The sequence below is a fragment of the Ischnura elegans genome, chromosome 13, assembly GCF_921293095.1.
Source record: "Ischnura elegans chromosome 13, ioIscEleg1.1, whole genome shotgun sequence".
In the NCBI taxonomy this organism is placed as follows: Eukaryota; Metazoa; Arthropoda; class Insecta; order Odonata; family Coenagrionidae; genus Ischnura; species Ischnura elegans.
This window is the reverse complement of record NC_060258.1, coordinates 9,741,860-9,759,449: the sequence shown is the minus strand read 5'-3', so window position 1 is coordinate 9,759,449 and position 17,590 is coordinate 9,741,860. Positions and strand designations below refer to the sequence as shown.

The following is a 17,590-nucleotide window of genomic DNA, read 5'->3' as shown; positions in this document are numbered from 1 at the left end:
AAGACACACTTATATATATCTGCCACTCACCAACTATGATTTTCCTTGGAGAGAAATCTTGGGTATTTATGCAAAAATAAGTAAGAATAAATCTCTTCTTTTATTAGAATCAAATTACAAAATCATTTTCAAAAACATAATGGCGTACATAATATTAGAACATTCATTTATGGCTAGCAATGGTTATACAAAATACATCCATTAGCCAACCGATACCGTGTCTTTATTCTCAGGTATGAGCGACAGAAATAGGAAAAATATATGGCTATAAGACAAAATAGGTAAATCAAGGCTATAGAAGGAAACCAAAGCATTGTTAATGTATTCAATTACAAAAATATGGTATTTTTTAAGGTGTTCCACAATCTAACTAATTATAATTTCTGTGTGTAATTTTCAAGATAAAGTACCTAGACATTGGATCTCATTTCCAGAGAATGTAAAACACTTTCATAAAATAGGAGAATTAACAATTAGTATAAAATATACTCTGAATGTACTACATTCTTTAAAAAAATTAAATTCCCAATCTTTTTTTTCTGCCATTATAGGTTAGGATAAATACAATATGCAGATGTTACTAAGGAGAATAAATGTTCTTTTTATCAGTGTAACACCTGAAGTAATGAAAAAATGATTATAATTTCAGAATGCAGATATTATTGCACAAACATTGCATATAAGCAGTTGCGCGTTTTTTGATAAAGGCATTAAAAAATTAAAATGGCATGTTACAATAGAAATGATAATGAAATTAAAACAATAATATCCAACTTTGCATATATGTAAAGGCTTTTACTGAAGCACCGATTAGGTAACAATTGCGAAGGCAATGATTTATGTTGGCCATAGTCACTTTTCAACTCCCGGTTCACCAAAATGACTGACGTGGAATAAAATACGAATCTCTTCTTCGAGACAATGAATTTCAGGAACAAGAACAATAACTTCCAGGCACTCATCTCCGACGTTTTCTAGAAGGCAGATTCTTCATGCCTGTTGAAGCAAGGAAACAAAACAGATATGTAACGTAATTGTTTGGCCCTCATTAATTAACACATTAAAATGCGATAATTATTATCAATATTATTAATGCTATCAGTCAGGGTTCTCCCACTAATTAAATTATAAAATTCTCGGTTTTTTCCAGGTTGATCTGTCAAATTTACGCATGCCATTTTAGGCAGAAATATATATCCCATAAAAATCATAGGCCGACCGTTAACTAAAAATTTAACAAATGCAACGGATGCTGTGATTGTAAACGCAGAAATAAAAGTGCTATCACTCATGACCTAAACTATCGCAAGCAAAATTCATTGGGGCCGACTCCATGGGGCCTGAGGGGGCCCGAACCCACCCTCTGAAGTACGTTATGGGTAAGAGTAAAATATGCGTCAGGCTTGTCGATTTTCCCGGAGTGTCAAGATATCGAAATTCGAGTCATTACGCTTCTAATGTTGATCATATGACTCTTCTAAAATGCTTAAAAAACTTATAAAATCACTACTTGTGAAATTTTCCGTGGCAGGATACCCAGATTGGGCCCCTCGAATATTTATTGTAAGTTGGCATCCCTGGCAACGTTCAGGGCTGTCTTGAAGTTGTGAGTGCGAAAATGGAGGGGGACAGGGAAGAGAAGAAGTGTCTGGTTTTATCGCCAGGGTTAATGTACAGATTGTGACGTCAGTTTTTAATAACAACAATAATATTTAGAGAGGCAACTGGACGATTAGAACACTCACTCCATTTATCTAGCGAGAATACTTGAAATTATTGTAATCAGCTTAAATTCAGTCCTTCCTTAAATATAATAATATTTTTTCTGGTGTAATTATTTCCAGGCAAGCAAATATTTCTCTCTACAAAAACAAGCTGTAACTAAGCAATCGCAGGAAAATCAATAAGAGAACATGGGAGACCATTTTTCAAATCCTTGGGCATTCTAACCCTACTCCGTCTACTCATTCTGCAATGTTCCTCCTTTGTTAAGGAAAATCCTTGTGTATATTCCGACCTTTCCCCTCTCATGACACCAAAGACAAAGGAGATATTCACCTGTTGAGATTCGAATCCAGTTTCAGCAAAAAATAGGGCCACATTTCATCTGTTCTAAAATTCATAATTATTTGCCTCCCAGGAGCACAGATAGGAGTCAAGGCTGGAAGGGGGTGTGTGTTTAGGTGCAACTTATACCAGGGTGTGTGTGGTGTTCAAAATGGTGAGTTTTATGGCTTTATGAGGAATATTTTATTGATACATATATTATTCCATTAGTAATATCCATCAAATTAAGTAAAATTGATTAAACTTAAAAATTTCTCCAAGCTTTGGGGTTTTTTTATCCCCCCCAAACACCCCCCTCACTACGCCAAAGCTGCCTCCTAAACTTCAATGAACCATGAATTATCAAAATTCAAAAGACTACTTAAGTCTTTCCTCCTAAAGAATGCCTTTTACAGCGCTGCTGAATATTCTGAACTTTAAAATTTAGGAATGTACGTATGTTTAGTGTGTTTTTGCGCAATGATTACTTATGTTTCTCTCCTTTATAATGAGATATTTTTAAATTTGACATTTTTCAAAGTCTCTAACACCATTAAGGATGTTAAAACTATTATTATATTAATATTTTCATTTGTCCGGTAATTTGCTTGTACAATTATAGGACACTTCAAGGAGTGAGTTATAAAAACATTATAATTAAAGAAAGGAAAAAATGTCACAGATTAAGAAATATGTGCACAGAATAAAAAGAGTTAAAAAAAAAAAACTCACAAATGTTGCAATTGAAGAGGGACATATTTTTTACTAGGAGGGAGTTCATTAAATAAAAAAAGGCCCATGTGCCATGGGGCATAACCTGAGATTTTAGTTCTTATAAATGTTTGGTGGAGGCTTATAAGACTCCTGGTATAATAACAATGATAATCGTCTTTGGTTGCGTAATAAGAAATATTCTTTTTCGCACAAACAATTGCAGAGTACATATACATAAAGGCTAGGGGTAAAATATTAAATTTCCAAAATAGATGGTAACATGGGGTGTATAGCAGGCATTTTACCAAAAAGCCGCAGTATCCTCTTTTGAATTTTGAATATTATTCTACAATAGGGTAGTTTCCTCCATCAAATAAAATGGAAGGCATTGATTGCGATTCGTTACCCACCATTTGTGCATTCATAATATATTATTTGATTATTTTGTTTTAGAAATACCGGTTCAGACGAATGGCAATGGTCCATTTTTATCCTCATTGGAAAAGGGCCAGATTGGCGCCCATGCGATTCCACTCCACGTGATGTCACAGGGACCTAGTTTCTACCCGAGAAGATAGGAGTTATATATTCTCTGAGGTTACCAATGCATGCATGAGGCGCAGAGCTCAGGGAAACATTTCTTAATGATCACTTATTAAAACTGGCTAAGGTCGGAAACTTTTCCTCGTTTGATAAGGTATTAATAATCCTTATTTAAGCCAAGCGCTACTAGCCAGCAGGGTACTCAGCTACCCACTAGCAGCCTGCGTCGTATCAGTGCTAAGCCTTGCTTCAATGTCACCTCACAGGGCGGCAGCAGGAGCCAGACGGAGAGATTTCCCAGCATTCATACTTACGCGTCGCGTTTTCGCGCTCTTGAAATTTTTCACTTTTAATTTAATCGCGAAAAATAGATATCTTCGTTTAAAAATCTGAAAGTGTGAAATACGTACTCCAGGAGTATTAATCTTTCGATTTAGGCAATTAGAAAATAATAGGAAACCACCCAATGTGGTCCCATGAATTACTGCCCCAGGAGAGGATAATAAATATCACGAGTGAAATGGGATAACCCTACAGAACAATAAACTCAATTGTGTTATCATTAATTATTATTTCATCAGATGGGAATCATTTTTTAGCTTTGTTGGGGAAGGAAAAGAATAGGATTTTTAGATAGATTGAAGGAGAGTAGGCCTTACAGTGAATTAAAGAAAGCAGTGCTGGAAGGAAAGGGAGATACTCCATGAAAACCTACCCTAATCAGTAGAATACTATAATAATAATATGGTTTCCAAGACTTCATTTGTTGCATATCTGTTGCAATCAAGAGTTGACTGCAATTATTACATCTGCTACGTGGATTTTTCATAAAAATTCCTTGATTCTGATTAAATGTTCACCAAGTAAGTCTCTTACCTCATTGACTATGCTCCTCATTTTCGGAATCACATGATGCATGAAGAAGAGCGTGAGTAAAGGCACCTGCTCCAGCAGTTTCGACATTCCTTCCTTCGAACCGTACTTGACCAACATTCCTGGGATGACCGTAATCAATGATACTTCTCTCCCTAAAGGTGTTTTCATACTCAAGGCATGATATACACAGCCATCCATGGTCACTGACTCCTTCTTCTGCGATGTTTCAAGCACAATTTTCTCATACAGTTTCTCATACATTTCATCGTCACACGCGTAAGGACATCCTCGGTTTTTGAAGATCAAGTACATCACTATCTGTGCCAAGCTCTGAGCCAATGAAACTTCAGGGTCAAAAGTTTCGTCAACATATTGGCCCCTTTTATTTACGTCGATTAGACCACCCTCACCTCCCAAGTAAACCCTGCATTCAAAAATGTCGGCAAACGTAAGAAATTCTGTTCCATTACATTTTTTACCATCTAGGTTGACCAATCGTTTTACTAAATTCGAGATATCATGGGAATCACAATCGATTAGTACTTTCAATCCACAATTTCTCTCCAGGAACGTTAACATAAGAGAGGTGAATGGGGATGCTTCGTATATCTTCTCGTAAAAACCTCTGACTTTCTGAGTTTTCTCTTCATTATTCTTCCATATTTCCGTGAGACTCATCATCACGTCTACACATCTATTCAGGACTCTATTATTTCTCTCTAATTCATTTCCCTGGTCTCCATCCTGAGTGGCGCCACCTTCAGACGAACCTGAAGATTGAGAACTTGCACTGTGCGCCTCCTCTTGCATCTTTGCCGTCACACAATCCTTCAGAGGAGCGATATCTTCAGATAATCTTGTGACGCTCTCCTCCAGTTTTCGGAGCAGAAAATCCCTCGACGTGATCTCTTTGTGCAATGCGTTCATCTCACCCTGCAATGAAGCGAAATTGCTGGATTGCTGGTGGCATAATTCAGTAATTATATCTCTTATCCCTTCTTCTCGCTTGGCCAACCCATCACGTGTTACAGCCTCTTCAACAGGAAGGATTTCCACTGTGTCTCCAGCACCTGCCATTTCAACTGCACCTAGAAATAAAAAGAAATGCAGTGAGTATGAGGGTTGCCCATGAAGTAATGCACCACTATTGTTTTCTCATCCGACAAAAATGGTATCATTGTGAAACGTTATGTATGCATCATCTGAAGTTCCATGGATCTGCAAGCAAACTTACTAGTTTTTCCGACTGATAGCTTAGCTGTATGACCATCTGTCAGTCAGCTACATTACAAGCAGTGTACCTTCACTGAATTTCTCACTGATGGGAAAGAAATTGTGGAGAATATTCAATACACGTTTGTGCAAAGATTATGGAGCATCTACGGCCAACAAGATTGCAGTTATTCCCAGGGTTCAGAGGATGAGAGCATCAGAAGGCAGTTTGTTGGTGCTTCAAGATTAACATCAGTCAGGGAGACCATTCACGGCTGTCAAACCTGATGGCAGCAAGGTGAAGTTGCCGTTGCCATGTCAGTGATACCAAAGAAGCAAAGCCATTAATTCAGAACAATTCAGTTGAATACTACACTCTTGCTATACCGGAACATATTATATTCAAGTCACTTATCCTGCATTTGCCCAGTGGGTCCAATGTGAATGAATGTCTAGAAAGATATCATGTAGATACCAGAAAAGTAGACATTCAGATATTTACAAAATTTCAACAGAGGTTATTGCAAGATATTTAATAGATATTAGCTAAAGACATTCCAGATATTTTGTGCTGTCTGGGATATTAAGGCCTTGTTACATGGTACATTAACATGTACAAGTTAACGTATGTTTGCGTGAATGGTTTTTGTGGACCGGAACGGAACATGTACGAATGGATGAACCAAATTAGAACAGGAAATATTTCCTGTGCATGCATTCTCACAAATTGGGCGGTTACATGGTGCATTTTGGCGATCATGCTCACGTTCATTCATTTTGACATTAACCCGTACGTGTTTCAATGTATCATGTAATCAGGCAAGGGTGTACCCTGGATCATAAGTAGGGGGGTGTTGGGCAAGGCATGTGATTTATATATATCAAATATATATCATTATTCGTGGGCTTAAAGAAAATTTGTTGAATACTATCGTTTCAATTCAGTACTGAATTTGCTCAAACACTTCTGCAATTTTAGCTTCTAAGGGGGGAGCTTGCCCCCCCCCCCCCCCCCAACCCTCGCTGGGTACCCCTATGAATATGATGAAGAACGCACATTTTAACTCACTAAACAATTTTTACTAATGTAAGGAGGCGTTTGATAGACGGCATTTTAAGCTAAAGTATACTTTTGCTGAGCTAAAGTCTGCTTTTTCCGTTTCATAAACGCCACTTTAGAAGAAAATGCCCGAATTGTCACTTTAACCTATAGTGCCCAACTGGAGTTGACTTACGGGCTAAAGTGTCCTTCACGGATGAATAAATATGACTACACCGGCTGTATTATAAGTTAAAATAAGATATTTGGGTTACGGAAATTAATAGGAACTAATTTTTTTGTGAGAACACAGCAGCAGATTGGCACGCTTCATGAAATAACCAGACACTTAATATACGTCTTTTCCCTGAAAATATATTGAATCGGTATTGATGGAGATGTCCTATTATTTAAATTTTGAAGTTGAGCTCTATCGGTCATTGTACTTACCACCAAGAAAATTTTATGATTATGTGATAATTACAACAGAGTAAGTGGTTGAACAGGTTGGCATAATTTATGTTGATTTTGAATACAAGCTAGTAATTGTTAAGTTCTTCGGTTACTTATGAGTTTATATTCTATAATTTACCTTAAGATACTTGAATATGATAGCAAAAGTGGCGTAAATGGTCTTCGTAAGCAAATACTTGATTTTCATGTCACTTTGAACAGCATTGCCGGGACGACTGAAATCAAAGATACTTCTCTCCCTAAAGGTGTTTTCCTATTCAAGGCATCTTTTATCAAGACGTCCATCCATGGCCCTGAGGTCTTCTTCTTCTCTAATGCTTCATGCACAATTTTCTCGTACAGTTTCTCATACTGATCATCGTCACACTCGTAAGGAAACCCTCGGTTTTTGAAGATCAAGTGCATCACAATCTGCGCCAAGCTCTGAGACAGGGAAACTTCAGGATAATTATAAGCCGTACATCCCAAGAAAACCCTGCAGCCACTAAAGTCAACGAACTTATTCAAAGATTTTACATCACATTTTTCACCATCCAGGTTAACCAATCGTTTTACTAACAATAAGTTTGAGATACTGTAGGAATCACAATCAATAAGTACTTTCACTCCACGATTTCTCTCCAGGAACTTCAGCATAAGAGAGGTGAATGGGGATGCTTCGTATATCTTCTCGTAAAAACCTCTGACTATCTGTGTTTTCTCCTCGTTATTATCAGGTATTTCCGTGAGACTCATCATCACGTCCACACATCTATTTTGGACTCTATTATTTCTCTCTTCTTCAGTTTCCTTGTCTCCGTCCTGAGAAGCGCCACCTTCAGGCGAGTCTGAAGATTGAGGCATTGCACTGTGCGCGTCTTCTTGCATCTTTGCCTTCACATAATCCTTCAGAGGAGCGATATCCTCAGATAATCTTGTGACGCTCTCCTCCAGTTTTCGGAGCAGAATATCCCTTGAAGTGATTTCTCTGTGCAATGCGTTGATCTCACCCTGCAATGAAGCGAAATCGCTGGATTGGTAGTGGCGCATTTTATCCGTTGAATCTCTGGCCCCTTGCTCAATCTCAGTCATCCCACCTCGTGCTACAGCCTCTTCAACAGGAAGGATTTCCACTGCGTCGCCAACACCTGCCATTTCAACTGCACCGAGAAATAAAAAAGAAATGCATAGAGTATGAGTGTTGCCCAGGAAATAATGCACCACTATTGTTTTTCTCACCCGAAGACAATGGTATCGATGCGAAACTTATGTATGCATTATCTGAAGTTCCATGGATCTGCACGCAAAATTTCTAGTTTTTCCGACAGATAGCTTAGTTGTATGACCATTTAAATTATGGCATCTGTCAGTGAGATACATTACAAGCTGTGTGCCTTCACTGAATTTCTCACTGATGGGAAAGAACTTGTGGAGATTATTCAGTGACATAATTCACAGTGCCCGGCGATACCTGGAGGAAATGTTTTATATCCATGAGAATAAACTAAAATGGTAATGGTGACGTTTGTGCAACGGTTATGGATACATACACAGCCAATAGGATTGAAGTTATTCCCTGGATTCAGAGGACGAGAGCGTGAGAAGGTAGTTTGTTGGTGCTTCAAGATTTACAGAAGTTAGGGAGACCATTCACGGCTGTCACACCTGATGGCAGCGAGGTGAAGTTGCCATTGCCATGTCAGTGATACCAAAGAAGCAGAGCCATTAATTCAGAACAATATGTCAGCACATTGAAAATCCCCAAAATGCTATTCCTGCGACTTAGGCACCATACCAACAGAGGAGATGTTTTGATTCAACACATTAACCCTCGGACGCTAACAAGTTTCAGAACGGTTGAACAAAGTAGTGCCGGACAGTTTTACCCCATTCTCCATACAGCACTGACCTAGGACTTGCACTAGTTCGGGCCATTACAGGATGCCACTGGTTGAAGATGTTCTTAGGACGCCTAGCAAGTGAGTCACCTAAGTCTTCACTAATTAGTGAAGAAATGGCTCCGTGTACATCCCCTCCCAATACATCCCATCGACCAATCCAGTCAGGTGTGATCGAATGCACTCTTTACGCCATTAAGTATTATTTTAAGTAATGTATTTTAAAATGTGAATTCTATATTATCAGTTTTTCTTTTTTAGTTAACTTATTTATCTAATAATGCTTTTATTTTCCTTGGTTTTGCCATTATTTTGTGAGAAAAAATCAGACATCAACAATTTAAAGAAAATTTAATATATATGTTTAATTAATCAAAATTGATGGGTAAATAAATAAACTGTTTCAGCTTAGTTACCATCAATTAAAAATCCAATTCAGTGGAATAAATGGTATACCAAATTCTAGTCACTTATTTTCAATTACTTGACAACTAGTTGTTTTTTATTATCGTAACACGCATTGCCAGAACCTTTTATGTGTCACAGTGATGAAATCATATATTCATAGTGGCTTAAAGAAATTTTGTTGAATACTTTCGTTTCAATTCAGCACTGATTTTACTTAAAGACTCCTGGGATTTTTCTTTTAGGGGGGCAGCTGGTACTGTCTGGCGCTTTCGTTCCAATTCAACACACATTTTTAACTCACTAAACAATTTTAACTAAACGATAATTATGCACTGTAAGGATATTGCATACCCTTTAAAGATAGTGTGCTGATATACTACAGTAAACACTCAGTAGCGCAATATACTTTTTTCCGCTTGAAATTTAGTCTCCCGAGTTTAGCGGGCAAAGAAATACTGCCCCCACTAATATTACGCCGTGACGTCATAATTCAGTATGATTCCAAGATCCAAGCCCAGTAACTGCAGGTTTGGAAGAGTCACGTTGCGTTTAAAGGAGAACATGGCTGAAATAAGGAAAAATTACAAGTGGTGCATTGTTCCTCTGTGCAATAACACCCCAGAAAAAATTTTCGTCTGCATTCCCACGGAGGAAATTAAAAGAAAAGCCACGATGCATGCCGTCTGTCGGGATGAGCGTTGCGGAAAAATAAGAGTATAATAAACGGAATGATAAACCCGTGTGCTATGCGAGCGAAGATAACTTTAATCATAGGCGGATCCAAGGGGGGGGGGGGCACGGGGGCACGTGTCCCCCCCCAAACCCTTAAAAATATGCTAGATTTTTAATACGGCCCCATTATCATTTCGTTCGTTTTGTATAACAAGGTATCCTTGTGCCCACCCCCTGAGTAAAATCCTGGACACGGTCTTGCTTGTGCCCCTCCCAGAAAGAAACCCTGGATCCGCCCCTGACTTTAATATAAATAATATTTCCATATTTCATCGACTGAATAACTTGAACCTGAGATTTTTCTATATTTCGGCCGCCGTACAGAATAAAAACTTCGAGATACTTGTTTCTCGATGGCTACGATGGGCTCGAATTGTTTATGGCACTCGTTCAATTTCATTTACGGAAGGACATAAAACATTGCATGATGTTTAAAATCAAGGGAGGGAGCATGAAAATAAAGACCAACGTTGTTCCTCATACATTCGACTGCCAGCCAAGAAGCGTTTTCTCCTGCTATCGACGTCAAAATAATGTGCCGCTGTACTTTGCAAATTTATATCTTGACCAAAAAGATAAAGCGAGGATCCATTTGAAGGTTGTCAGGCCATCGTATAAAGTAGGACTGATGTGAACCACAGGGGAAATGGGGTGTTTGAGGGAAAGTCAAAACCCAAAGTTGCCCAAAGAATGTGCAGTTCTCTCATATGTTGCTCCTTCCGCAGTTAAAACCAAATAGAAATTGGATTGGGATGATATTTTCACCACGGATTCCTGTGATAGTGAGAGTGCAGGTGAAGCTTATCTCTCCAAGATTTCCGATACGGAATTTTTAAATGACAACGATCGCAATGACGATGAGCTCGTCTTGAGATTAGGTTCCAGGATTGTGTTGGAAATTCGTGCATATTATCGCTACTAAATTGAAAATTAGAAGTCTGGCTCGCTCAGATTCCAGTGTTAAAGAGCTTCCTGTCGCCTTCCAGGCAAGGTATTTATAAGTTGAAAGCATCATTGACTGCTTCGAGGTGGAAAATAAGTTCACCATAATAATCTCGGAGGAGTGCAAAACTATATCGACACATTTTACTCACAAAGAATACACATTTCACATGAGTTTACTCTTTCGCCTATATTACTTGCAGGTCTCACTTTGTTGTGAACTAAAAAACCATTTCAAATGCACATCAGCTACCTTTTCATTTCTCGGCATCGACTTTCGGCGCCGACAAAGTCTACAGTTTCACTAAAATACCCTGCGGTATCATGATGGAATCAGTAACAGGAAGCTTTCTAGGATCAGCCTAAGAATAACCATATACCTTTATCTTTACGCAATCTATCGCTTTCAATGAAGGAGAAATAGATCAAATAATAGCTCTTAAGTCACAATGATCAACTCCGATACGTCTGCACCTCAAGAAATGAATCATAACCACGCCGCGGCGTGGTCCTAAATCGAAAAAGTTGGCCAAAAGTCATTTTTTTAACTTTTTACGATGAAGGTTTGAAGTATGAATTCGGATTCTACAGGATATGGCCTACAATATTTCGTACTTGATAGGTCTGTTTGATTACTATGCTGACCTTTGCAAACCGTCAAATATGGGCATGTTCAGCCTTAAACGCCCGACGCGTAGAAATAGTCGATTTTAGGGAAATTCGAATTAATAATTGACAATATTGATTTGATGGGATCCATCAGTCCCTTTTATATGGCAATTTTGCATATCTCTGCACAATATTAAGGTAAGCTTTCTTCGTTACAGAATTTGTTATAACAATATTCAATTATTTATAATGATAGCAATTTTTGGGCCTATTTTGAGTAAAATGTGTCGACATAGTTTTGTGCTCCTCCGTGCTCCTTGAAGATTACTATTCTGAATCCTTGGGAAGAGTATGTACAAGAAAATGGAGAAAAAAAAATCTTGCCTATACTTGCCTAACCAACGTCTAGAGGGTTTTAAGTTGAGAGTTAAGCTGAGGGCGGCTGGCCGGTGGAAGACGGAATGGACTTATTGCTCAAATATTTCTGTATCGGTGGTCGAACTTGCATTGCGTATACTTAGCATGATTCTACATCCTGTGAGATTACATACATCTAGTGCTTCACGCCTATCGTATGCACACTTTTCGTTTGTGCACTCACCTTCAAATATTCATGAAACCAATGAAGGCCGGTTTGAGAAAAATTATGAGTTATCAAAAGCGACTACATAAGTCACTACGGGAGAGATTTATAGTAACCACTAGATGCTTTTCTCTGCAAAACATTCCTCATATTTTTATAGAGAAAAGATCCCTTACAGGCTGTACAGCTTTGTCAGCACGTTATTCCGCAATAGGGTCTTGGCGCTAAGAGAAACATATGCTCCCTAATGCCGTTGCCGCCAAGAATTGTTCTCAGGATCCAACAGACCGTAGACGTAGATAGGATGAAATGCGGAGGGAAATATTCGTCCAAACCCACCAAGGGTGCGTGCATCTTGCAAGTGCATTTTTTAATGTAAACGGAATGAGGATGACGGCCATCACCATGACCATTGCATGGATGTGGTGAATATTTCCCACTCAGTTTCACTTAATGATTTTCTTAGTGAACAAGTTCTGTGCTCCGAACTTTGTTAACACTGGTTACTCGAGAAACTTCTCCTGTCCATATAATTAAAGCTCTTGGTTTGCCTGCGTTTGGCATTCAAATTTCAGGATACGCCAGAAACTCAAGAGGCAAGTCTATATATGCTTTTCTATATATCTTTTATTCAATGTCAACTCATAATTTCCGGTTTATTATTGGTTAAAGATAGACAACTTTTTGAAATCACATTCATCGTTTCAGCCATAAATACACCTGTTAAATTTGAATTATGGGTGCCGCAAATTTTTCGTACCTTTCGGTGTACAATAAAAATTACAGATAGAGAAAAGAGTATTCATGAGCGAAGAAGAAGGAATACGTCGTGGAATGTTTGGAAACAAGCTTTCGACTGAAAGAAATCAAGCATGCCAAAACTATTCGGACGCGCTTCATGCGAAGAATAATTTCCTCCGAAATACCTGAGAAAGTTGAATCAAAGCTCGAGGACAGATGAGTATTTCAAAGTGACGTTCAAAAGGTGGTTGCAGAAGGAATTTTAATTCCCTCCAGAAGAGTATCAATTATCATTATCTCCCTCTCACATCTACTGAGTGCAAATGATTACCGTGCATGAATGCAGTGTCGAAGAATACATGCAGTACGTAAAAATGATCATTAATTAATCCCAATCATCATATTTTTAAAAGTGAAGTTTTAATTCAGGATTTCATTCCAGACAAGATGAAATTACGTTTAAGTTTAAAATTATAATAAATCAATGAGAAATATCGAACCTATTTCCATAATATTCAAAAATCTACGAACAGATGCTTTAGGTGCATGAAATGCTATTTTTAACGTGATTTGGAATTTTCATTACAGTTATCGATGAAGCACTTATCCTTCGAATTTCAGTGATATTTAAATCTCTTTCCTGCGGCTACGAGATGAATAATGAAGCCTTCAGCCAATATAGCATGGAAATGTCTGAGCTGTACTTAGAGCTTCGTGGTTGTATTATATGCTGCCCATATGGTACATAAAGTGCTGATACGTGGAACAGCAATTGCCAAATAATCCTTTCTTACAGTTGAAGTTTTAACGGAGGAAGCATTGGAGGCAAGGAACATTGCCATGAGGAAATTCCGAGGGCACCGTGAAAAAAAAATCCTCAAGAGTGTTGGATAATAAAGATATCTTTCGAAGACTCCTTTTAATATCTGAAGTGAACTTTTAATTAAGCGAGCTGATTTAAGAGGCCTATCAGGTGAGGTGAAAATCTGATAATTTTAAGTGAATCGTAGGGCGACAAAGAGTGAGGTGGGGTGACATCGGACGACGATTCTTTTAAAATTCGTTTTTTGGGATACGTAAAAGTGATTCTATTGAAATTTAAAATTTTTACCCTCAATTTCCTTAATATCAGTCAATTTATTTAATCTAATGTGACTTTTCAAATACATGGAAACCAAAAATGTGTAAGTTTGAATAGTTTTTCAGTTTTCGGTATCTCGCCGACTACGCTGATGGTCGCGGGTTCGACTCTTGACAATTTTATGTCGTAAGTTCTATCATGGCTTTTAAATACAATTTATATCTCTTTAACTTTACAACTATAAGGTATAAAGTTCTCCAATAACAGCACGTTATCGCCAATCGCAATGACATCAATATCGAGATTTTCTGAAAAATGTTGAAATAATAACAGCTCCAAAAATGCTAAAATGAAGAGATAGCGTAAAAATTATGCCAAAATCAGATTCAGACGATCAAAATCAGAATAGAACTTTCAATTTTGTTTCTAATTTATGTCAAATTACGACGTTATTAATTTTGGCCAGCTTTTTTCGATTTGGGACCACTGTGCTCCGTCGCTTGTATTCAGGTGTGCAACAATTACCATGGCCGTGCCTCCTCGTACTGAATAATGATGACACTTTTCTGCCAGCCAATCATCGGGCGTTTTCGATTCTCACTTGTATTTCAACATTCTCGTGAACTTTGGTGAATTAAATATCGCAAAACACGTCATAAAATAATAATAAAAACATTCACCGTGGTACGCAAACATATATTCATACATAATTTTGGGGCTCTTGATTATATCTGAAATACATTCAAGTTCCCTATTATGCACTTTCCGGACATCGGAAAAAGGCGCGTGTCCGAAAAGTGCATAATTACTCTATACTTAATTCAACACATGCGATGCAGTCCATGACGCACTGATATCCGGCAGGGATCGCGTAATTAATAAAGACATTAAAGGAACGAGGGGAATGATGCAGAACTGTCTCAATATTTTTAAGTGAATACGATAAATAGAAGCAATGAAACACTCACCGAAATGCACGCCAAAACAATACCGATCCTCTTATCCTGGCTCCTCAGGGGAATAAAGGAAAGGGAATGCACACTTTCTGACCACACCTTACACGAAAACTGTTGACTCTGTTCTCGCTCCAACCTGCTCTCTAATTTTACTTCTAATGGCGATTTCACGATCATTCCGAAGCTCCGAACGCCGCGACACGTCAATACGTGCAGGATTTTCATTCCTTGATAACATACTGATAATAAACTGATAACATTCTGATAAACCACAGCGTTGCTATGGAGTGTTGACTCTGCCCTAGGTGCGTGCAATAGGAGGTGGTCTCTGCTGAAACTGCCGTGCCGTCGTGACGATATTTTTGTTGTAACTCATAGGAATTTGATGCGGAAAGGCGATATCACGACCCGGTCCCTGCTTGTCCCGCAATTCACGGAGCTCCTAACGTGGGCGTATGCCAGGGAATAAAAAGTGGGAACCAGGTCGTGATATCGTCTTTCCGCATCAAATTCTTATAAGTTACAACTAAAATATCGTTATCAGCCGTCAGATTATGTTTTGCACTCTTCAGGAAAGACATTGTTTCCTCCGACATGCAGTCATGGTTCAGACCTAAGTTCCTAAGTGTTCTACCTATGTTGGGTTATTATTTATTCCTTCTAGTGGCACTTTAATTCTGTTGTGCATAAATTATAACTCGTCAATTAGTCCAGTTACTCCAATTTCCATCATGGCAGAGTGTGGCACTTGTCGTGAAGCTATTACAGGTCGCCAGCCACGCCAAGACCTTCCACGCTAATTTAGTAAACATCTCCAAGAATGACCTGATTAACGAAGAAAAGCAAATCTGGCACTGTCAACCGTGTACTGCATTGCGACGACAGTCCATGTCAGCTGTGTCGACGGAATCATACGAGCTTTCTCAGGTCATTACTATGCTGGAGGAGGCCAAAAAAGACCGTGAAAGGATTGAAGCTGACCTTAACAAATCCTTTGAGTTTGTGCACCATAAGATTGACGATAAAAAAAATTACTAGAGGATCAGTATGCGAGAATTAATCAATACCTGGATATTATTGACAGGTTCAGTGCAGAAAATACGATGCTAAAAAATCGTGTTTCCTTACTAGAAAGTTTGGAGGACAACGAACAAAGTGCTCGTGCTAACGTCATTGAAATTTTTGGAATACCTAAAAAGACAAATGAAAATGTCCTTGTCATAGTACAAAAAGTTGGCGCTGCCCTCGACTTCCCTATATCAAGTGAGCTTAATGACTCATGTCATCGGATGGGGAATAGAGGTTTCAATCAACCATTTCTGATTTGTGTGCCAATGAATCGCCTTCATTAACACTTTGTTGTTGAGCTCACCTTCAGATAGAACGAATTTGCAAAAATTCCGAGGAAATGAAATCAAACTGCTTCATTATAGTCGATGGGAAGACTGACATTTCCAACAACAATTGCTTGGAGATTTGTTTACATACACGCCCAGATAGCACAGAATCCTCCGTATCTAATTCGTATGCAGATACTATCCATTGACTACCGCTTCGTCGCTTTTCGTCAATGGATACTATCTGCATACGAATTAGATACGGATGATTCTGTGCTATCTGGGCGGTAATCGATTGTCTACTCGAGATGGCCTTACAATTAGCTCGAATTAAATTTTTAAAACATGTTTTCAATATTTGTAATATTTTTAACTATGAAAACGTTATATTGTTTCGAAGATCAGTCTTTAAATCGATAAAAGTAAACAAACAATTTAATTAGGAGTTTTTACCGACTCAACTGCTTTTGTAGTTTTACCTACTCCTGATGTAATTTTATGGTAATATCCCTATGATCAAGATAATTTTTTCGTTTCCTTTCACCATTTTTTAAATTTTCATTCTTTTATGCGAGGCAAAGACCAATAAAAAAACACATATCATAAAAAATCGGCACAACAGTTCCCGAGTTGCAAATGTTCTAAATAAAACGATTTTCAACTTTCATATACTTTTGTATATGATTTACCATGTAAATATGTAAGTTCCATACCCGTAAAAAAGTCGTGTAAAAACCTAAAAACTTGCCTGAGGCAGGCTTATAGTTTATTATTAGCCCTTCATTACTTTTTTTGTGGCGAATTAAATACTACTGGTGCTCATTTAGCTCAGATTACGGTCTCCAATTTTGAAGTTTCTACGAATCTGCAGTCATGGCTTTCAGTTTAAAATTTAAAAATGGAGATACTTAAATAAAATAAACGTATTTTTTACCTATTTTTACGGTAGCTTATTTCTCTTATGAGTTTATAATTTCAAATACCATTATGCATTAGCCGATGTCCCACGGTCAAATTTGCGTCAAAATATTTTGATCAAAATTTGATGCAACTGACGCGCACCCTGTCCCACGGTCAAAATTTTGTCCAACTGGCTTTTGGTCCTATCGTTTGTACAAATCACCGATTTGCACAAATGGATAGGACAGGTTCTAAATTATCATCCAATTGGATGAAACCAACCAATCACAGGGCCTTTGACAAAAAAGCATCGCCAAGCGCTGACACACAGGCCAAATAGGTTAAACTTATTTATCGTCTGCATGAGTATTTTAATTAATAATTATGTATATTATGGACACAAAAATAAACTTTGTTGTATTCCACACAGTATGCATCAAAAACCCAACCGGTCTCCACCTTTTCAGGTCGTTATCTTAATCGTAAACCTCTAGATAAGGACCTGAAAAGATCGAAACCG

The 17,590-nt window shown here is 38.0% G+C and overlaps 1 protein-coding gene across 1 annotated transcript; it reads right to left on the bottom strand.

The window, feature by feature from the left end:
• Positions 1 to 81: 81 nt before the first annotated feature.
• LOC124170194 lies at positions 82 to 5,269 on the bottom strand. Its single transcript, XM_046548893.1, has 2 exons — positions 4,180 to 5,269; positions 82 to 996 (listed from the first exon to the last, which is right to left on the bottom strand). Exons 1-2 carry the CDS (start codon positions 5,254 to 5,256, stop codon positions 991 to 993), a joined length of 1,083 nt encoding a protein of 360 aa, XP_046404849.1. The 5' UTR covers positions 5,257 to 5,269; the 3' UTR covers positions 82 to 990.
• Between the last annotated feature and the right edge of the window lie 12,321 nt (positions 5,270 to 17,590).

Coding starts and splice junctions, on each gene's coding strand:
- LOC124170194 (XM_046548893.1), bottom strand. CDS start 5,256: ATGGCAGGTGCTGGAGACACAGTGGAAATCCTTCCTGTTGAAGAGGCT.